The sequence below is a fragment of the Macrobrachium nipponense genome, chromosome 30 (genome assembly GCF_015104395.2).
Source record: "Macrobrachium nipponense isolate FS-2020 chromosome 30, ASM1510439v2, whole genome shotgun sequence".
Taxonomy (NCBI): Eukaryota; Metazoa; Arthropoda; class Malacostraca; order Decapoda; family Palaemonidae; genus Macrobrachium; species Macrobrachium nipponense.
The window spans coordinates 61844076-61867974 of record NC_087218.1 but is presented as its reverse complement, the minus strand read 5'-3'; the positions used below and the strand labels follow the sequence as shown (position 1 = coordinate 61867974).

Below are 23899 nucleotides of genomic sequence, written 5' to 3'. Positions count from 1 at the left end.
TCTGCTTCCTACTAACTTACCAGCTGGGCTTGGATGATTATTTACCCGTTTCTTTCACTTACACTTGATTTGCCCAATTCACTTCTTTTAGTTATGGTAAAATACCTATCTAGTGACAATTGCTTTTTACAATTTTTTTTATTATTGTAAAAGTATCTTAGCTCCATAATAAACATACATACTAGAGCTGTGTTCAGGTTTTCCATGTTTGATTATTTGTTTAAATGACTTCCTTGTGAAATGTTATTTAATCTCTTTCCTTTTCTTGCATTCTTTACTTCTTACTTATTTGTTTGCAAAATCCTCAAGTTTACTTTAAATTCTGCCGTTTGCCAACAGTAAGTTGATGTATTGTGGCATAATCAATCTTTTTCATGCACTTATGATCCAAGTGTAAACACCTCAGCAATCATACACACTCTCTCTCTCTCTCTCTCTCTCTCTCTCTCTCTCTCTCACACAAATACAATTGGACACACACACTATCGATTCCTTTGATCATCCTTGTAAAACGTGAATAAAACTGATTTTGTTATCAACCTTTTCCTGCTGTGACCATTTTGGTTTCTTCAAAGGGTTCCCGTCTACTCTATCCCCCAGCCACCTGTGCGCCATTTTCACCAAACAGTTCGTAAATCATACAAAGAAATAACTTTTCTAAAATTTTAGTTCCTATAAACTACTTTATTACTTTACACTCTTAATCTAACTTCTGAATACATTACGGTAATAATAGAAAAAAAATGTGAAAAGGGAGACTTTTTGGGTTGGCTGGAACGAATTAATCCTGATTCCCTTTATTTCTTATGGAAATATTTGTTTCATAGTTTGAGCAAATCACATTTCGACCAGCCTTCTGGAATGGATTAAGTTCAAAGTCTGAGGTACTACTGTACTTGTAAATATAAAATATTGAAAATTTGCTCTCTGGTGGGTGGTAACACTGCATACCTCTAAGCAATTATTGCTAACACCGAGTAGACTCATGAACAGGTTGCGAAAGGTTGGAGGGCTGGGCATGATGGTAGGGGAGTGGTGTTAAGGCTCTTTAAGCAAAAAAGGCAGAGAGAAACAAGGAGCTTTTGTGATTGTTATTAGCTTACCTCTTAATGGACGGACACCATCATATGAGTAACAGTAGTAACAGGGTTTGTGTTGGGCGGATTCACTCATGGTGAACATCAATATTGCACACAATCAATTTAGAGGAATCAGGTGGAAAGAGGTTCTATTATTTCTATGGCCTATAAATCCACTGATAGCAACTTTTAGATTGGCTCTGACAAATGATTGTGGGCAGCTCATGAGTTAGTTGTGATCTTGACTTCAAGACGGCATGACATCTTATTATTTATTTGCTCATAAATATACCCAGGGGTTGCTGTTGGTTTTAGTTCTTATCTTTTATTGTAATTTTGCAAAGAAAAGGGCAAAGAAATATTAACAAAAGATAAAAGATATAATCCAAGTCACTGCACTTTGATCTTGGTAAATTTACAAATATTTTATATCAAATACAGTGGTCGCTCTGTATTTGCTGGTATAATATGTATGTACTATGTTAGTAATTACAGCACATACAGTTAATGTACTTTCGGAAGATGTGATCCAGGGTTTTACCTGCATGATGTATGTATGTATCTCTCTCTCTCTCTCTCTCTCTCTCTCTCTCTCTCTCTCTCTCTCTCTCTCTCTCTCTCTCGTTCATGATTTTAAATTTATATAGTTTTACCTTCACCCTCTGCAAACATTACTTATCTACATACATGTCTTCTTTGTTTTATTTACCTAATTTTTTGACTTTGTTATGACTGACTTATGGAGTTTGCCCAGTGATGCAAAGAAAAATTTTACTCTGGATACGTATGTGCACAGTAGTTACTGTAACTATTTTTATGCCAACCAGCTATTCCTTTTTAAAGGGTAATGTATTAAACAAACTTTTAAATCAAAGTACAGTAACTTTTAATTTCATTTAAAAGTTAGCCTAATACTTAGGGAGCATGATTAGGGTCATCTTTAATGTTCAAACTCTAGAAGTGAGCATTCATTAGCAATTTCAGAGACCGTGCCAAACTTACGCAAAACTTCCCCATGCGCGAGGGGGTCTGAAACCGAACCTCGCGTAAGTTTGGGGTATTATTGTATTGGTAGATTTGCCTTTTTTTGTGTATCTGTTTTAAAGAATGTGCTGTAATGGGTTTGGGGAAAACTAAAAAGGAGGTATAATATTAATTTTTAACCAGTAGCGTAACCTAGTGTTTATTGAAAAAGAAACCCACAAAATCACTGTGTAACTTGTTTACTTCTAAGTATTTACATTTAATTTTTACTCCACACTTGAGTACTTTCAGGCCCTATCTGTGGCCCATTTTCAAGATAGGGCCTGAAAATACTCCCCAGGCTGACAACCCAAACATCTCTTGAAAATGAGCCACAGATAGGGCCTAAAAGTACTCGAGTGTGCAGTAAAAATTAAATGTAAATACTTAGAAGTAAACAAGTTACACAGTGATTTTGTGGGTTTCTTTTTCAATAACAACCTACTATATTGTGTAAGAAGACAAAAAAGGGGGCTAACTTTTTTTTTGTGTATTCATACATTAAACAATATTTTGTTATAAATACAGGCAGTCCCCGGTTATTGGCGGGGGTTCTGTTCTCGGCAGGGTGTTGATAACCGAAACTTGGCCCATTTTTATGGCGGTAAACATGCGCCATAAAACTGGATCCCAATTAACCGAGTTTGCCGATAACCGGGGAGTGCCTGGAAAGGAAAGTAAGGTAGCCTTTTGCATCAAGTTTCTTTTAAGGTGTTTTAAAGTGTGATGGTTGTTTTTTCTCCCAGCGTTGCACGCTTTTTTATAGCTATCTGTTCTTTTTATTAGTTTCGTTATTCTTTTTCGTTATGGATCGTCAATCTGCCTCTTCACCCAAGTTAAGTACTGGTTCGCTCCTTTTTCTGTATTTAGGGAGTGATTTTGCCTTTCGTTTTGCCTTTATTTAGGATTTTGTTAGGCGCTCCTCCCGTAACGAGCGGTAGCGAGCCGCCATTACGTCGTTCCCTTGTTTTGTACCAATTTCGAGCGGGCTTCTTTCAGTAAATCAGTACCTATATATTTATATTTATATACTCGTAACTTATGGTATTTCAGTATATATTTTCAGTATATATTTTATTATGTCTTGGGTGGCAGTTACTTTGTCGATCTTGTTTGATCTACGTTTATTGTTTTTCATGATTTCCTGTTTTTCAAGGGGGTCGGGGCGTTCGTGCACGTTCTTTGTTTCGTGCTTCGTTGTTTATCTATCGTTCCCCCCTTCCCCCTTTTATTTTAGTTTGGTATTTTCCATTCAAGAATTCCCCCTTTTTCTTTTCGTCAGCTTACCGTTTGTTTTCGTTTTGTCGGTGAGCAAGTAATTTTTCCTTGTTGCGCCCACTCTCATCGAGTGGCCTCCATTGCGTTTTATATTTTTCGCCTTATTTTCATTACCCCTGTTAAAGCATGTTTTTCCCTTAGCTTTAAGTAATTGATTTTATTTTGTCTATGTATATTTGGGTGTTCGGTCGGCAGCTAGCCTTCATAGGCTTTGCCTGCGTTTTCCTCGTGATTCTTTTATTCGCGGGGAATCGCTGGTCACGTGATCGTCCCCCCCTTCAGCCCTCCCTCCTTCCCTCCCCCTCTCTTGGGACTCCCCGTAGTTGGGTGCCGCTCTCGTTGTTTGTCGCTGACGGCCGGTCCCACCAGCGGAGGGGGAGGTGTAGTGGGTCTCCCAGGACCTTGGGCTGGGGAGTGTCGCTTCTTAGCCGACCGCCTCCGGAGTTGTTAGTCGCACTGCGTTTCAGCCTCGGCTTCCGTGGATTGTTGCGCTCTGCTTCTTTCACTCCCGGAGCTTACATCCACCCGCCTAAAACATTCCCTCTCCGCATAAGGCGGGTTTAGATTCCGGCCGCTCCCGGAGTCATTGAGGTTATGTTTACGGAAGTTACTCTTCCGTAGGCGGAGATAGTATATTTGTTATTTTAGTTTTTATTATCATTATTTTTATCTTTATTTTTATTTTTATTTTTCTTGCCACGGAACTTGCGAGTTCATGTGGCTGTCCCGGGTTACTTCGTGTACCCCCCTCTCCGGGTCATACAGCTCCGGGTATACAACTCCGGGTGGTTTTTTTTTTTTTTTTTTTTTTTTTTTTTTTTTTTTTTTTTTTTTTTTTTTTGTTTTTTTTTTTTTTTTTTTTTTTTTTTTTTTTTTCCTTACTAGAATAACAGATTTTAAAAGTCCTTTCACCATGTTTACAACTGATGTCGGCAACCCCTTACCTTTTACATCAAAGGTAGCAGAACTAACACTCCAGGCAGTGACTCGAGAAGAGCCCATGCCCCAGCTTAGGGAGACAGATCCCACATCTTTACTACTCCCAGGTAGGGAGGATTTGTGGGAGGATTTGCCAGCTACGTTCTCGGTAGGCAAGCTGAAGCCAGATTGTGCAATCACCTTGTTTAGTGAATGCCTTCCTAGGCTGTCAGACGCATTGATCCAAGCCGAATTTGACGCTAAGACACGTCTCGCAAGGTCTCTTAACTCCCTAGTGATGACAGAGACGGCGGCTCGGGAGTACGCTCAGGAGCTGCTGTTTAAGGTCATTGCGAAGTCGTTACTTTTAAGCATGCAATGTGACTTGTACGACTTTGCGATTGCTAGGAGAAATTGCAGGAAGCATGTTCTGTCTGAGGCGACGATAAGGCACGAACCCAACAAGCTTCTAGCTTCCTCAATCTGGGGTGCAGATCTCTTCCCAGCTTCAGCAGTATCCGAGGTTCAGAGTGAGGCATCACGTCTTAACCAAAGCATCAGGTTGCGTTGGGGAATCCCTTTCAAAAGGAAATCAGAGTCTTCTTCCTCCAGTTTTAGGGCTAAGAAGAGGCAAAGGAAGTTCCTACCTTTCCAAGTCCCGCAACAGCATCCTGTGCTACAAGCTGTTCCAATTCAACAGGTATCCCAGCCTTCGACTTCTAAGGCTCAGCCTCAGCAACAGCATCAATTTGTCTTCCTTTCGCCGCCGTCTAACCAACAGGCCTCCTCACAGTATTCAGTGTCGCCCGCTTTTAACCCGGTCTATGAGAGTCGGGCATTTCACCCCTTTACCAGAGTTGCTAGGGGTGGCAGGGCTAGAGGATCCTTTCGCCAGCGCGGAGGAGCCAGAGCCCAAGGGCGAACTAGAGGTGCAAGGTCAGGCAGAGGATCCCGGCCTTCATCATCTCAATGAAGTTTCTCAGGTAGGAGGCAGGCTGTACCTCTTTCGTCATCGTTGGGGGTTCAGCAGTTGGGCAAAAAGCATAGTATCCAGAGGCCTAGGCTGGAGTTGGATCAAAGGTCCTCCTCCACCCATCACCTTCTATCAGGAACAAACGCAGGAATTGATGGATTACTCCAAGGACCTTCTCCAGAAGGGAGCAATCTCCAAGACGAAGAACTTGAAATTTCAGGGTCGTCTATTCAGCGTCCCAAAGAAAGGGACCGACAAAAGAAGGGTGATCTTAGACTTGTCCCGTCTAAACTTGTACATTCGTTGCGACAAGTTCAAAATGCTGACCATCTCTCAGGTGCGGACCTTACTCCCCGTGGGGCCGTCACCACCTCTATAGATCTTACAGACGCCTACTATCATGTCCCGATAGCTCGGCACTTCCGACCATTCCTCGGCTTCAAACTAGGGAAAGAAGCCTATCCTTCAAAGTAATGCCCTTCGGGCTGAATATAGCACCAAGGGTTTTCACGAAACTGGCGGAGACAGTGGTGCAGGAGCTAAGATCCCAGGGTATATTGGTGGTGGCGTACCTAGACGATTGGCTAATCTGGGAGATGGACAAAGGCAAATGTATGAAAGCCACGGACAAGGTCATGTCTTTCCTGGAATATTTAGGGTTCAAGATCAACAGGACCAAGTCCCGTTGTTGACTCCGGAGTCCAAGTTCCAGTGGCTAGGGATTCATTGGGACTTGGATTCTCACACTCTTTCCATTCCAGCAGGAAAGAGAAAGGAGATTGCCAAGGCAACAAGACAATTCTTAAAGTGCAAAGAGACTTCGAGAAGGAATCAGGAGAGGATCCTAGGCTCGCTCCAGTTTGCCTCAGTCACGGACGTTCTGTTGAAAGCCAAGCTCAAGGACATCAATCGAGTTTGGCGTTCGAAGGCAAATGCCAAGTGTCGGGACAAGTTCGCCCGGATACCTCTGATTCTCAGAAAACGCCTGCGCCCATGGACAAAGGCCGCCAACCTAGCCAAGGAGTTACCGTTGCAGTTTCCTCCCCCGTCCCCTAGTGGTGCATACGGACGCATCGCTGACAGGTTGGGGAGGTTATTCACAGCACGAGAAGGTTTAGGGAACTTGGTCACCTCACTTCCAAACACTTCACATCAACATTCTAGAAGCTATGGCAGTGTTTCTGACTTTAAAAAAGCTCCGTCCTCCAAAGAAGACTCATATCAGGTTGGTCCTCGACAGTGCAGTAGTAGTACACTGTATAAACAGAGGTGGTTCAAAAGTCAAGTCATGTGAACCACGTGATGATAGCAATCTTTTCTCTAGCAGCCAAGAACACTTGGAATCTGTCGGCTACTCACCTGGCAGGAGTCCACAATGTCAGTGGCAGACGCCCGGCCCTGTCTCGGTCGGTCCCCTCTGGAATCAGAATGGTCACTGGACCAAGAATCCTTCGAGAGGGTTTGCCAAAGAGTACCAGGTCTAGAAGTAGATCTGTTTGCCACAGAGGCAAACCACAAGCTGCCTTGTTATATAGCCCCCAATCTGGACCCTCTGCATACGCTACGGACGCCCTGATGCATAGATTGGAACCATGGTCGAAAATCTATTTATTCCCTCCAGTGAACCTTCTCCTGAAGGTGCTGCACAAGTTGAGATCCTTCGAAGGCCAGGTGGCTCTCATAGCCCCTCTTAACCTGGCCAAACAAGAGCAACTGGTTTCCCCTTCTCCTGGAACTAGGTCTTCGCCCTCACCCTCTCCCGGACTTGAGACTATCGCAACAAGTTCAAACGAGGACTGTGTTCGATTCCTCAGGTCTTCACAAAACCCTAACTTTATGGATTTCATGAAGTTTGCAGGTAAGAGAGTAGGCGACATTGATCCACAGAACATGTTGTTCTTGGAGTCAGACAAGAGAGAGTCTACGCTTCGCCAGTATGACTCAGCAGTTAAGAAATTGTCTTCGTTCCTCAGAGAATCAAATATCAAAGTAATGACATTGAACGTGGCCATAACCTTCTTCAGGTCTTTGTTTGAACAAGGCTTGGCAGCTGCAACAATTACAACCACTAAGTCAGCTCTGAAAAAGATTTTTCTTCTCGGGTTTGGTATCAATCTAACCGAGTCTTATTTCACCTCTATCCCAAGGGCATGTGCACGTCTACGGCCCGTTCACAGACCGTCGTCAGTGTTATGGTTTCTTAAGGAATTTTGTTCTTAGGTTAGCCTCGGAAAAACAGACAACTTCAAATGTGATTACCAAACCATTTTGCGTAAAACTCTGTTCTTATTGAGTCTAGCTTCAGGTGCCAGAATATCGGAGCTGTCCTCTTTATCTAGAGATGAAGCGCATATTGAGTTCCTTTCCTCGGGGGACGTGTTGCTTTCGCCAAATAAGCAATTTCTAGCTAAGAATGAAGATCCCTTGATGAGGTGGTCTCCATGGAAGATTGTCCCGCTTCCGCAGGATCCATCGTTATGTCCTGTTAAAACTCTTAAGGACTAGTTATCTAGGACGTCTACCTATTCCGAAGGCCCCCTTTTCATTAGAAAAGATGGTGGTACACTATCTCTAAAGGCATTAGGCAGCAGATTTTATATTTTATCAAGAAAGCCAGCCAGTCATTCCCCAAGGTGCATGACATTCGGGCATAGCAACTTCTGTCAATTTCTTCAAATATATGAACTTTGATGATCTGAAGAAGTATACTGGTTGGAAGTCACCCTTGGTTTTCAAAAAGCACTACCTTAAGTCTTTAGAGGATCTTAAATATCATGCAATAGCTGCAGGAGGCCATGTCTCCCACTGCTTCATCATTATAGTACCGTCCTTGTGTCATATGAATCTTTTCAATTATGCCAGCCTCATTAGCAGTTTTACCAACTACCTCAGCAAATGCCTTAGCTATTAGAATAAGTGTATAATCGTGTATAGTTTTACGTACATACAAAATTATCTGTAATTATTTTATTATGTATGTGACTTGTTGCAAATGTTGCCAACATGTTTTGGCTCTATATAGTTACTGTTGCAAAGCTTTGCCACAGTTTTTGGCTAAATAAATTAGTTATTTTTTTTTATTTTGTAAATAAATTTGTATGTTTTTTTTCCAATTCTAAACTATTTTATTATTTCCTTTGATTTCATTAATATGAATTTTTTTCCTTTCAGGATAGTATAGCTTGGTGTTTCTCTGGTACAATTTCACGGAGCGACACGGCTGAGCCAGAAAAGGGATTTTGACGTAGGAAAAATCTATTTCTGGGCGAGGAAGCCGTGTCGCCAGTGAAATACCCACCTTTTTTCCTTTTTCCCCCCCCCCACCCCCCCTTGCTGTGCACCAAGCTTCTTTGCTATCGATAAGTATGACGCCGCAGTCCCCTTCAACAGGGTAGCTGGGTGTGACCTATAGGTCGGCTCCCCGTTTTCAGGGTCTTTTGATGAGGAAAAGGCTAATTGGAGGGGTTACTGTGGTAGTGTTTAACACTCGCCCCAGTTCTATACCGACACCTTTTATTTAGGTGAGCGAGTCAGAGACTTCTGACATGTCCAATTTAGCAGTTCTCTGGTATCATAGCAATATTTTACTAGAAATAGTGCTAAAGAGGGGGACACATTTCACTGGGCGACACGGCTTCCTCGCCCAGAAATAGATTTTTCCTACGTCAAAATAACCTCCCTTTTATGGAGCTGTTACGTTACTCTGTAGTTTTCTTTATTTTATCCAACAAGGCATTGGTTCTATTAATCTGGGAAATCAAGAGATTACTGTATTTAGTATGTAAACCCAATTTTCAGTATGTATGAGGAGGCAAAGTCCTTCATTCACTTATTACAATGAACAGTAGACTACTGTATAAACTATATAAAAAAGATAATTTACAAATGGTACAAAGGGGACATTAAAACAATATCTCAAGATGGCTGGCACAAACCCACTACCAGCACTGTATGCTTGAAATATTGGTAAGGGGCACCTCCTCACTTATGAACCAATCTGGTTAAACACCTAGTTTCAATTTATTTAAGGAATCCCATGATTTATAAATTTATGCATTCTAAAAAATGCCACAGAACAAAGAACATGAAGCATTGCATTATATCAATGAAATATACAGACAAGTACATACTTGAGTAACCAAGCAGTGAAAAATGTGCCACTGACCAGAAAACAAAAAGCACTAATGTGTTAAAACTCAGAAAATATTAAGCATAACACATAAAGGTGGAGCAAATTAAATGAGAAAATGTGTGAATGAGAACAAGTAAATGGATAATCACTAGGCCAAAAAAAAAAAAAGTGGCAATCCTGGGGAAGTACATCAGCACAACTGCTTTCAGCAAAGCCACTCAGAGGAATGACATCTCTCCTCCCCAGCTACCAGAGTATGAAGCAGGTATGTACGATGGAATCTTCGTTCTTTGAAGATCTATGAAATTAGGTGGCTGGGAGACTGAAGTGTGTACAGCTATTATAAGATTAATAGGTTCAAAAGAACAAATGCAGTTTAATTTAAGAAAATACATTACTATATATTACTAAATCCATACTTCATCTTATAACTCACCTCATCATCTGCAGTTACATGGATATGACTGGCATGTGAAGATGATGTGACTGTTTCCTGGGCTAACATACGAGGTATAATGTTAAGGTTGATTGGCTGATTAGTAGTTTCATCCATAATTATGACTTCAGGTGTCAAAGTGGTTGTTCCTCCAGGGGAGACAGGTCCAGCTGTAAGAGTAGCAATATTTCCTGACACTGGCCCAGTGACCTGCAAGAAAATACTTACAATGAAACCAAGTCTGCACTAAGAAAAAAATATAACACAATTATGAGATATTTGTTAAAATGTCAAATCACACTTTTGGTGGTTTATATATACTAATTCAACTTGTAAATCTCTCTGGATTCAATAATATACTTATGCCAAATTATACAGCACTACAAAAAGATGGGAGTAAAATAACAAATTACTATAGTACTGTATTTTGTAATTTGGTAATAAATCATTATTTCTCATTCTAAGGTTGCGCCCTAAAGTAGTGAGATCTTCCATATTAAAAAACAGATGTGGACACAGGAAAACCTAAACAGATGTGAACACAAGAAAAACCTATCTCTGGTAGCCACTTCAAGTTATCAAAGCACTACCCTTATGGTCCTATGAGAGGTTCTGTAAATCAGGCCAACTAATGTCAAGAATTCTCTCTTAGCTGGTCTAGGCCAAAAGAGTGCCTCTTGGCAAAGTGATGGAGTATAAAAAGGACTCACTCAAAGAAGAAAGCTCTTTAACCTAACTACAGCAATTACCCGGATGATTACTACAGGCAGTCCCTGGTTATCGGTGGGGGTTCCGTTCCGACAAGCTTAATGATAAGCGGAAATCACCATTAACGGAAACTTGGCAATTAATCTTATGGTGCCGATAACCAGAAATCAGTGCATTGTGGTGCCAAAAATCTCCTATTTTATGGCGCTAGAACAGCATCATAAAACCGGGTTACCATTAGCTGAGTCCACCGATAACCGGGGCTGCCTGTATTCATTCCAATGACCTACATGAAAAATCAGTGAGAGAGCTGAGTTCACTGATTTGGCATCTTGACACCCAGTCATTTAGGAAGAATGACTTTTGAAGCATATGGGTTATGGCTGCACTGGTACCACTTAACAGAGGAGACAATAGAGGTCAAAGAACTTAAATCAGGGACAAGCTATGTAATGGGAGCCCATGCAGGAGCTTGTCTTTGCAATGCAATGTCCTTGAGGAGGTAACTAAAAACTTCAGTACTGGAGTCAATGCCAAACCCATACAGCAATGGCTTCAACAGTGCAGCCTCATAATTGTGGTTGCAGTAAGTAGTGAGTCCTTAAACAGGTGAATCATAAAATTGTGAAGTTTCAACTTAAATTTCAAGTGTGCTCTCAGTGTGGAAGTAATCCAGTCACCATTTCTACTTCAACTGGTATTGCTGGATAGTCTGTGGTTTCTGAATAATCTTTTCAGACTAAATTTAGAATATTTACATGTGAAGGTCATGCATCAGCTTGACTCTGAATCACAGTATAACAGCTCTTGGTCTCCATTTAAGAGTATACTATTCTACAGTTCTTGGACAGCAAAGGGCGTAGGGATTTTTAAGTCAAATTCAATTTGCCTTTCATTCAAAGACAGAGAGAGAAGACACAGTTCTCTGACTGGTGCTTCCTTAACCTACTTCACTGTTCCCCTTAGCATTACCATCTGGTCCATGCATCATATACTCATTTTCATCCTAAACCAAGTATGTAAGTTTAAATGAGACTTTGCTAAGCATTACATCTACTTGGTGCTTGACTTTGTTCAATTAATTATGTGGAGACTGACTCCCTCATGACTAGTTTGTCCTGAGGAGTGCCTCCTGCATTGTGGATGTCCTCCTCTGTACAAATTCATCATCTGCAAGGTCTTCAACTGTCACAGGAAATTTATCAGTTTTTGTCTACCACATCAACTTGCTGGCTATTTTCAGCCTTGTGGTCAATGGATTCATACCAGGCTGCACTCCTTAGACGATATCTCTTTATCAGGTCTTTGACAGGCCACATTACTTCCTGACCGTGAAGGCTCTTTCTTGATTATGTCCATGACTGTGTTAAGTTGATTAACCGACTGCAAAACTCTGAATTTGTGCCCCGATTAGTTCCTCCATGACCAAGTGTCATGAAATTGACCAGGACAAGACTCGGCTGGATTCTGATGACCAAAATCATTACTGCTACCATACTGACTGTATACTATCCTGCCCACTTGCAGAGAAAACCCTCATCCCACAATGATTGTCCTCCTCTTGTGTCTTAACCCTCCTCTTTCCCTGTGCAACTCATCAATGCATCAGCCACTTCCCATCAATTGATTCTGTTGCTATTAGGATTTCAGCTATTCATCCCATCATATCTTTAGTGATTAAAGGCAGAGTCTGTGAATTCCAAATGTACCTCTGTACTTGTTGTTGTCATTAGGTGGTCATGACCACCCTGCCAATAATAGTAACATTAATACGTTTGTAATAGAGGCATTAGGGCCTACTACTGTATACATGGTCAAGTCATACTTTGCTTGGTTCAGTACTTCCAGGCAGAACTTAGTGCCCAAAAGGAACAGGGACAAGCATGCCAATTACTGATGATAGCACAGCATAGTTATCAAACTCTAAAGATGAAGAAATCAAGGGGTCTCTGGACTTGATACTATTCCCATTCTTGTTTTGATAAGTTTATCTCTGCTATAATGATTTATACTACATCTAAAATTAGCAAACAAATATTAACATCATGTATAATTCTAAATAGTAAAGAACATAGAAAAAAACACAAATAACAAAACAAATTGCACATAGGTACCTATATAGGTCAAGCATAAAATTGTGAATACAATACTAATTCGTACTTGAGAGCTAAGCAACACACAAAACTAGGGAAAAATGTCAGTACATTAAAATCCAAGCATATTGACTTTCGATGATAGAAATGAATAAAAATGATATTGTTATGATACAATAAAGTTTGTTCATACTACTGGCAGATATATATATAGCTGTATTTTCTGAAGTCCGACAAATTCAAAAACTTCTTCGGCACACAGTGGTCGGGCCAGGTGGTTAGTACCCATTCCCGCCGCTGGGAGGCGGGTATCAGGAACCATTCCCATTTTCTATTCATAATTTTTATTTCCACTGTCCCCTGAGGGGAGGTGGGTGGGTACTTAATTAAAGGATTTTTGACGTAAGGAAAAATCTATTTCTGGGCGATTGGCTCGTGTCGCCAGCGAAATATCCTTTAATCTATTATTTCTAGGGTAAATGTACTAACACATACCAGAGATATAAATAAAGAAAAAGTCAGTATGACTGACTCGCTCACCCTCTAGGAGGGTGTCGGTATGAACACTAGGCGAGTGAGACCACTACCACGAGCCAAATGCCAATAGAAATCTCCCACTACAAAACCCTCCAAGAGGGGAGCCGTCCCACAGAGGGAGCAGCTCGTACTACTACTACACCATCCCATGCTTGCGACTGCTGCGCCTCTAGTGGCCATCCTGAAGTTAGCAGACAATCTTGAGCGAAGGGATGGGTAGGGGGGGTATTTCGCTGGCGACACGAGCCAATCGCCCAGAAATAGATTTTTGTTTTTCCTTACGTCAAAATCCTTTTTCTGGGCTCAGCTCGTGTCGCTTGGGGTGGGTGGGGTGCGAAATTCGTACCAGAGAAAAGAACAGCAACAAGATTGTAAAACAAAGTAAAATAAAATATAATAAAACAAAATAGGTCTCAAATGAAAGATACAAAATAAAAGAATGAATATAATTGCTAAAAAGATACAAGTACACAGTAAAGCAAAATCAGAATTATGCTTAAATTACCCTTAAATCTAATTATGTTAATAATATAAGGTATTTACATATATACAATAGGTACAATGATTACCTATCACAATAAATCTGTGTAACAACATGTATCAAAAATAGAAATAGCAATTAGTATAAATTTACATAAATATTTGATCAATGATAAAATAAAATATCTTAGGAATGTAATATGACTTAATATACACAAAACCCGTAACCATTGCATTATGATGTATCCCCTAGCATAAAAATAAGGGGATAACATCTATGAGATCAGTATGGTAATCAGATATGAGTGTCCCTAACCAGACAAAAGGGGCACTTATACAATCATAAAGCAGCTAAGACACAAGGTAAATGTTAATGAACAAGGCAGGAATAGACGAACTGTTGGGTGAGGCAGGTAGAAAGGAGACTGAATCTTCTACTATAAATCTAGCTAGAGTCAGGGAAACTATGTTACCCGCTGCTACGCTGGGAATTTCAGAGCTTCCAAGGACTTAAGGTAGTGACGTTTGAACACTGTCGGCGATTTCCATCCGGTATACTTCTTTAAATCAGCAAAATCATATGTTGGAAGTAATTAATTGAGGTGGCTACTGCCCTGACATCATGTGCTTTTGGAAAGGAGTCAGGATTGGCTTGTTTGATAAAGTACAGGATTTGTTGCCTGATGCCTTTAGTGGATAAAGTACCACCTTTTTCCTCCTAAAGAGGGGCCCCGATGAGGAAGAGGAGGTCCTGGATAGAAAGGCTCGTAAGGTTGAAACCGGACAAAGGGGAAACATCTTGTGGAAGGGGTAGTACCTTCCAAGGTTCCCACCTCATCAAAGGATCTTCATTCTTTGCTAAAAAAAGCTACGTTCCGGAGAAAAGTAGCACTTCCCCCGTGGGAAGGAATTGAATATGATCCGGTGGATCTCTGGATAAAGCCGACAGTTCTGAAATTCTTGCTCCTGAAGCTAGGCTTAATAAAAACAGAGTTTTTCTTAGGAGCATCATAAACGAGCATGTGTCATTATCGGTTTCGGAGCCAGTTTTAGAACATCGTTTAAGAACCATGAAACTGACGTAGGCCTGACAGAGGGCCTAAGTCTAGCACATGCTTTAGGAATAGACGAGAAATAGGTATCTGTCAAGTCTATGTTAAATCCAAATTGAAATATCTTTTTTCAATGCTGACTTGTTTGTCGTAATCGTGCTAGCTGCTGCAAAACCCTTTTCAAAAAATAAAGATCTGAAAAAAGGATATAGCAGAATTAACTGTCATGATTCTGATATCTGACTCTCTCAGGAAGATTGCTAACTTTTGACGGCAGCATCATACTGCCTCAAAGTTGAATCCCTTTTTATCGGATTCAGGAAAAAGAATATTCTGAGGGTCAATATTCGCATCTCTTTTTGCCGCAAACTTCATGAAATCCATAAAGTTAGGGTTTTGAGAATCCCTGAGGAAGCGAACACAGTCTTCGTTTGTACTGACTGGGAGAGCTTGGGACTGGGGATCCGAAGGGGACTAAGACCCAGTTCCAGGATCAGGGGGTACAATTGCTCTTCGGCCAGTCTGGGGCTACTAGAGCCACTTGACCCCTGAATGTCCTGAGTTTTGTCTAAGACCTTCATAAGGAGATTCACTGGAGGGAAGACGTAAATCTTCTCCCAGTTGTTCCAGTCCAGAGCCAGGGCGTCCGTGGCGTAAGCCAGAGGGTCCAGGTTGGGGGCTACATAACACGGAGTAGTTTGTGGTTCGCTTGTGATGCGAAGAGATCCACCTGTAGCCCTGGGACTCTTTGAAGGATCCATTGGAACGAACTCCTCGTCTAGAGACCATTCCGACTCTAGGGGTACTGATTCGGGATAGGGCGTCTGCTATGACGTTTCTTACTCCAGCTATGTGGGTGGAGAAAGACGATGCCAACTGAATTTGTCTGCCAGGGAGAAGATGGCTATCATGACGTGATTTAGATGACGTGACTTGGAGCCTCCTCTGTTTATGCATGTACTACCACTGCGCTGTCCAAGACTAGCTTTATGTGGGAGTACCTTGGTGGGCGTAATCTTTTCAGAGTCAAGAAGACTGCCATTGCCTCCAGTACGTTTATATGGAACTGACGGAACTGGGGTGACCAAATTCCTTGTACCTTTTTGACCTGGGAGTACCCTCCCCAGACCGCTTAAGGACGCGTCTGTGTGGATGGTAATCCCTGGTGGAGGGAACTGAAGAGGGACTGACACTGACAGATTCTTGACTTTTGCCCACGGCCGAAGCCGGTTCTTAGAATCAGAGGTACTGAGGATAGCTTGTCCCTGGACCTGACATTTGCTCGAGAGCGCCAGATCCTGGTTAGATCTTTCAGTTTGGCTTTCATTAAGATGTTCGTTACTGAAGCAAACTGGAGAGAGCCGAGGATTCTTTCCTGAGCTCTCCTCGATGCTAGTTTGTGACTTAGAAATTGCTTGACTGACTTCGCTATTTCTTTCCTTTTGGTGGATGGAATCGACAGAGTGTGTGAGGATAGATTCCATTGAATGCCTAGCCACTGAAAGTTTGACTCTGGGGTGAGTCTGGACTTGGATCTGTTTATCTTGAATCCTAGATATTCTAGGAATTGGATCACTTTCAGTGTGGCCTTGTTGCATTCTTCGACTGATGGGGCCCAGATCAACCAATCGTCGAGATAACGCTACTACCATAATCCCTTGAGCTCTGAGCTGTTGCACTACTACTTCCGCTAGCTTCGTGAACAACCTGGGTGCCACGTTGAGCCCGAACGGGACTACCTTGAAGGAGAACGTCTTGGTCTCCTATCTTGAATCCAGAAACTCTTGCATAGGGAAATGCGTGTCTTGCAATATGGATATGATAGTAGGCGTCTGTAAGATCGATAGAGGTGGTGACGGCCCCACGGGGAAGTAAGGTCCGCACCTGTGAGATCGTGAGCATCTTGAACTTGTCGCAGCGGATGGCTAAGTTTAAGCGGGACAAGTCTAAGATTACCCTTCTTTTGTTTGAGCCTTTCTTTGGGACGCTGAACAATCGACCTTGAAATTTTAATCTCTTGACTTTGACTATAGCTCCTTTCTGAAGGAGGTCCTCTGCGTACTCTGTCAATTCCTTGGAAGGAAGTTGACGGAAAGGTCTGGCTGGAGGTGGGTTCGTCAACCAGCTCCAACCCAGCCCTTTTGACACTATGCTCTGAGCCCACTGGCTGAAGTTCCACCGGTGGCGAAAGTGAAACAGCCTCCCTCCTACCTGAAGTTCCTCATTGGTTTCTGGTAACCCCCTCGACCTCCTCTGAAGTGCTTTCCCCTATTGAAGGGGCCTCCCGATCCTCTCCCACGAAAGGACGCTTACCTCTGCCTCCCTTGTTCGAGCGGTCATACTTCTGAGAAGCTTGACTCTCGAAGGCTGGATTGTAAGCTGGAGAGATGGCGTATGAGGAGGTGGAGGGTTGAGGCTGAGGGGATATCACATAAATAGGCTGTGATTGACCTTTAGACGTGGAGGGCTGAGCTGTCTGCACTAACGGCACTGTAGGAACTTGTTGAGGGAAAGCGCGGCTGCTTCTTTTGGTAAGGTTGGAAACGTCTAGGCTTCCTTTGTCCCTTACCTTTTGGTGTCAAGTCTTGCCTTCTCCTAGCCGTAAGACAACCGGTCCTTAAGGCTTTGGTTCAACCTCGTAGCCTCTGCTTGTACTTCCTTTACCATAGCCTCTGGGAAGAGATCTGCGCCCCAGATGTTAGAAGAAAGTAACCTATTCGGTTCATGCCGAATGGTTGCCTCTAGCAATACATGCTTTCTGCAATTTGTTCTAGCAGTGGCAAACTCGAACATGTCTGACTGCACCGTTTGAGTCAGGGCTTTGGTCATAAGCTTAAAAATTGGTTCTGAACCATAAGCCATGGTTGCTACCTCAGACATAGCCATCAGGTTGATTGACCTGGCTAGTCGTGTTTTGTCGAGTCAAACTCCGCTTGAATAAGACTATCAGGGAGCCTGGGCAGCTTTTCACCAAACTGCTCCATAGCACAGTCAGGTTTGAGTTTGCCAGCTGTGAAAGTGTTAGGCAAGTCCTCCCATAATTCTCCAATTGACGGAGCAACGGAGAAGTGGGGTCTGCTTCTTTCAGCTGAGGCATGGGTTCCCCTTTCTGAGCTGCTGAGATGGTCGACTCGCTATCTGGTAAGGAAAGGGAGCGGGGGTACCTTCGTCCATCGTGAAAATGGTAAAGGGACTTTTGAATGGTTGGATCTTGGTATTCGAACAGTCCATGTCGTCTAGACATCTAAGCCATTCTCGTTGGGCCTGGTCCCGAGAATAGAGGACTGTCTCCTTTGGTACCCTGTCATCTCTAACCATAGCGAAGGCGTGAGCCTAGCGTAGCCTATGAAGGGAGGCTGTAGGCCTTCCGGGTAGAACTCGAAGTCCTATATTCGAGTTCCAACTCCGGTACGGAGATGAGACCATCTTGGAAGGGAGCATATGACGCTACTCTCCAAGGATTGTTCATGGAGAAAGCGGGCAGCGAGTCATACGGGGGAAGCTGAGATCCACTAGTGTTAGAGGTTGAGGGAGAGGCAAGAGGGGCTTCTCTTAGGCCGGCTATAATAGTATCCTGAGAAGTTATCCTATCCGACAGGCGAGATATCATATGTTCCATACTACGTCTTAAGGGAGCCTACCAAGTCGCCCACCTGTTGCAACAGGCCAGCATTGGTGTCCAGAGCCGGAGCTGCTGCGGAGGTGGAGGGGATACTCTGAATAGGCACCAAAGGTAGTGGAACTGGTGATACTGCCGGGGTGCGGGATTTCTCCTTAGGCTTACTCTTTGAGGACTTTGAGCCGGAGCTAGACCCTTTAGACCTGTCTGGGGCCGGGCCGGGATTACGAGCCGGAGACTTACGCGAAGAAGAAGCGAGGACGTCTTCTTCGAGGACGATGACGTCTTAGTCAAGGTCATATGCTTAGACTTGATCTTAGGCCTAATAAACCGAAGCCTCTGGAGGAGTATATAACTCATCACCGGTAAAGCCTGGGAAGGATGGTGAAGTTGCAGGGGTAGAAGAAAACAGTCACTCCCAAGGGGGACCTTGGGTACCTGCATTACTTACCTCGACCAACAGGTCGTCTATACCTACCATAGGTTCAACATTTATATCCGGGTTGCGACATCCGTGGAGATATCCTGGTCTTGTTCAGTCAAGGAGGCCGCCAGCTGTTGTTGGATAAAGGCAATAGAGGGGTCCGCCTCTACCGGGTCGACGTACCCAGTCGCCTTGCCTCCGGGGAAGATTAACAAAGCTAAACGCTTCTCCAGTATGTAGGGCTGACCCTTGGCGGCGTTCTTGCCAAAACCTCCGACCCAGGCCCGCAGGGTAGCCAATGCCGTATCTCTTACTGCCAGAGCCTGTAAGAGAGGATATATTTTAGATTTAAGAACCACTTAAAACTAAAACTTAGATATAACTTAAACTAGATGCCTTAAGTTAAAGTAATGATGAAAACTTAAGAACTAAAAGAAGCGGAGCGGCATGCGGAGATGGAATACTTACGCCTTCCAAAAGCTGGCTCACCAGATCGTAAACATATGGTACACGTTCTCATGGTACCAGACCTGGATGTCCCCCGTGCGGAGTCGCGCATGGAGCATGGGACGGCAAACTTCGTTGTCCACAGGGGGTCCTGAAGTGTAGCGGAACATCCCGGATGCTCACAGTTGGTGGCCTGTAAGTGGGAAGACACATGAGTATCTTAAAGGGGTAACACTTACAGACTAAGGACAAAAGAACTCCGTTACGTGGCGGAGCTCGGAAAAAAATTTGGGCATAACCCCTCCCTGCATTGCCTGAATAGGCTATAATCCCAGGAGATCCGGTAAATACTAAGGGAGGGGTGGGGATGGTTTAAGAAACTTAAGATAAACTTAAAGATAACTTAAACCTACATGCAAGTAACGGACTAGGTCCAGTGAAGCGGAGTGAGTAACTCGCAATACGGTACGGTTAGTAAAGACCTATTGTATGCTCCGTCCAACTATGGTGGACTATACCCTTCCGCTGGATATCAGGACTCCGATAGGGAGGAGCTCTAATAAGGAGAAGAAGGGCGAGATGACATACAGACTCGCGCTAACCCGGAGCGACAAGGAAGTAACGGAGGGGGAAGAAGGCAGAGCCCCCCACAACGTACCACCCGGCCGAGCCGAGAAGCGGAGAGGTCGGAACCAGTCAGGGACTGTCGGACTCCCAGGCCCCTCCGGTGGAGGGGAAGGGGGAGGCAGGCTCGGGCATGCTGGGCGAGCAAGGACAGACCGACCCACCCCCGCCCGACTCTATGGGAGAGCGGGAGAGGGGGAAGGGGGACTGGCAGGCGCCTGGCTGACTCGTGATCACGTAGTGACCACGAGGCGGTAAACTAAGATACGGTAACCAAGCCTAGGCCAACCAACTGATCAGAGAGAAGCTATCGGGAAGCAACCAGAACTGAAAAGCGGTAGCATATAGGCCCATAGGGCGAAAACCAACTGATCAGAGAGAAGCTATGAGGAAGCGACCGAACTGATCAACGGTAGACTAGGCTCTACGAGCCAGGACCTAGGCTAAGCCAGACGCCAACTAACCTAACAATAACAAAACATAAAAATATAATATATAATAAAAATGAAGAAAGAAGGTAAAATAGCAGGAGAAAAAAATCCAGGAGTGTGCGACTAGCCCGAAGGCAAGTCTACCACTCAAAGCTAGTCAGGGGCCGATACAAAGAACCTGGACTAGGGTCTGGATAGAAAAAAGCCTACATAAGGTGAAATACATACATGTATAACAACTTGAGTAGACGTAATAACGCGGATAATCAAAATAGAGCGTAAAATAATAAGGGATGTTCTAGGTATGGGAGACCAAGAACGAAACCCAACATGCGGCAGGACCATGCTGCCATGCTTCCAGCCCGAGAACGTATCTATAACCTAAAAACGGCAAAATACCGTCTCGGGTGGACGGAAAAAAAATTCGCTAAACCGTAAATACTGAGTACTAACTTTAGCTGCTGCAATAGCTGACGCTCCATTATCGAAAAATCCGAAGAAAGGCACAAAATACACAGGAGAGAAAAATAGCACTTGTGATCGTGCGATGCTCGGAAACAAAAGGATGGCCACTAGAGGCGCAGCAGTCGCAAGCATGGGATGGTGTAGTAGTAGTACGAGCTGCTCCCTCTGTGGGACGGCTCCCCTCTTGGAGGGTTTGTAGTGGGAGATTTCTATTGGCATTTGGCTCGTGGTAGTGGTCTCACTCGCCTAGTGTTCATACCGACACCCTCCTAGAGGGTGAGCGAGTCAGTCATACTGACCTTTTTCTTTATTTTATTTATTCTCTGGTATGGTTGTTAGTACATTTACCCTAGAAATAATAGATTAAAGGATATTTCGCGCAAGCGACACGAGCTGAGCCCAGAAATATATATCTGCCAGGTAAGTATGAACAAACTTTATTGTATCATAACAATTCATTTCGTTGTTCATGAAACTTACTGTCAGATATATATAGCTGAATCCACGTTGGAGGTGGGAAGGGACAGAAATAGAAGGATTTTGGGAAACAATGCATGCAGATGATTTACATATCTTGGTTCCACCTGTTAGCATTGCTGGCTTCGTGGTTATTGCCACGTAAGTCTGCTTGTGCTCCTAGAGTTGCCAGCGAGGTAGAGACCTATTATAGCTGGTGCACTCCAGATGATCTGTCAACAGGGGCGGACCACGACGTGACTAGACCATATTGACCATACCATGAGGGCTAAGAAGTAAAAAAAAAATAAAAAAAAAAATATATATATATATAAAAATATTATATCACCACCTGACCAACCTAGCCAAAGTTTAAGGTGTGTAACTAAGGCTTAAGAGTTAAGAAGTCACCGTTGTCGGCGACTCAACTACTAAATTAAGAGCTCTTCCTAACCATTTTCTACAGGATAGGTGAGTGGTACTACTTGCCCCCAAGATTGTGTCTGCAGACACGTATGGCCCTAGCGAGCAGCAGATCTCATATGCCATCTTCACATCTCGCAGGGAGTGTGAATTGAACACGAGTGCTTCGCTAAAACATGGTACTCAGGATGTTGCTGAGTGCCATGCTCTGTTGAAATGCTTCCGAGGCCGCGCCCTCACCTCGTGAGCATTCAAATCAAAAGATTTCAAATCTTTGTGCCAACACAATGAAGGAGCTTTTTTGAAAGAACTCCTTAACAATAAAGCCAGGTGTTCTTCGATATGGGCAAGTCTGGTCTTTTCGGAACACTGCAGATTGTCCGGATACGACTTCGACTTTCTTGAGTTTTATGTAGATAAAACTTTGAGAGACCTGACAGGGCACAGGCTCTCTCTGGCTCCTGCCCAATAACTTGTGCCATCCTTGACTCCAAGCTCCTGGCCCAAGAACAAGACGGGTTTCCATTCTTAGGCCACAACGGAAGGCTTAGAGAACGCACCGCCTTGTGTTCTCTAATGCCAAAACTTCTGACGATGGCTGAAAACCTCACTAACCCTCTTTTTGTCGTATCTAGGGTGGTTAGAAAAAGGCCTTCCTGATCACGTGCAAGAAGTTAACAGGTAGGAGATGTTCGAATGCTTTGACATCAGAACTTTAGACTATGTCTAAGTTCCATATTGAAAGCTTCGATCTGGACATGCACAGTCAGTCAGTCTGTACTAAAGTCAGGTGACGACCAGTTGACCAGTCAGACGAATCAAGGACAGCAAGGCTGTACCCTGAAGACCATAAGGCACTATTCTTCGCTGAAGGATGAGTGTCTGGACTGCCTGGGCGATTCAAGCTAAGCAAACCTTGGGGTATGAACGCAACCCAACGTCGTTAGCGAATCAACTCCTGAGCGACTCCTGACTCGAGCTTCTGGTGCCAGGAGAAAGGAGCGAGGAGCAAAAAGGCGATTCAGTCCCGAAGGACGAATGCCTGACAGTCCAACCTGGTCTCATGTTAAACGATCATCGGGGGTGTGTAAACGCAACCGACTTCGTCAACAAGAAACTCAGGGCTACTATGTGTCTCCTGATCTCGCACGAGTGTCTGACTCCGAGAAAACAGGTGAGACAAAAAGTAGATGGTGAGCGAGTTTCGAGATTCCACAGAACTCAAAGATCGTGAAGGGCTTTGTTGTTTGACAGAAGCAAATCTCTGAGCCCAAAGGCCGTCAACAACATATTTGCGTATTCTTTAATAGTTGTGACTGCTAGCTTATCCCATTCTTCAAACGGAAAGGGAAGACGGCAATCTTATGCTGTCAACATCTCGATAGTCTGAACGTAGTCAGACTCAGAGCGGAGAGGTTATAGGTACCTTTCGTGTTAAAGTAGACCGACTCTCTCGGAAAAGGTCCTTGGAAGGACGTGACCTCTGTGAATCTAGGATCTTGAAGGCCAACATGGGGCGATTAGCGTCATTGTCGCTCCCTGTGATGGTATAAATCATCTTATTACATTTCCTAAGCGTTTGAAAAAGGGGAAAAGAGACTAAACATCCTCCCATCCCTGTTCAATATCATAGCGAAGAGATGTATGAAAGGACGTCCCTAAAGTCTCCATAACTCTCAACATACTTCTAAAGAAAGATTCCACTCGGAAGTCAGTAGTTGCTGGCCGTCGATCGAGACGATTCGTACGGACTTTTGCAATCCTGTAACGAAACCTCTAGAGGATCGTTACATTCTACGCCTGTTGTTATAATAGGCTCTTTCTCGTAAACCCGAACAGGGACCGAGAGAAGATACTTCCTAAGATATGAGAGAGCTGTGGAAGATCAGAGTTGATATGGACCACTGGTTCCAAAAACTCGTTTCCAGGACTGGAGGGATGACAGAATTGCTTCCACTTCTTTCAGATTATGATCCAGGACATCTGAAACCCTCTCCAGATGTCCGGCACCTTCTTTCTATCACCTCAAGTGTTACTTAACGCACCGAGAGATGTTCAGAATCATTCCTAGATCTTTAATAAAATTTCAGTTTCCCGGTAGGAAAAAACTGTAAGAGGTCTGAATTGCAGTCTATTCAGGGAAAACAAACTTCTTTAGGAAGGAAATGGTCCCCAGCAAGCTCATCCATTCCCTCACAGTATGTTTATTTCCCTAAAAAGGCTGCGCTTTGCCTAAGCAGGAGAGCATATAATAGTGAAATGTTGCGGTAGACTCGTAGTCCTATACCGTGCGGTAACGAG

General features: G+C 43.5%; 1 protein-coding gene across 1 annotated transcript in view; it reads right to left on the bottom strand.

Moving 5' to 3' along the window:
• Positions 1–23899, bottom strand: part of LOC135202570 (zinc finger and SCAN domain-containing protein 12-like) — a 110286-nt gene that overhangs the window by 35891 nt on the left and 50496 nt on the right. Inside the window, exon 4 of the mRNA XM_064232068.1 lies at positions 9840–10049. Coding sequence (XP_064088138.1) covers positions 9840–10049 — 210 coding nt within the window. The remainder of the gene's footprint in view (positions 1–9839; positions 10050–23899) is intronic.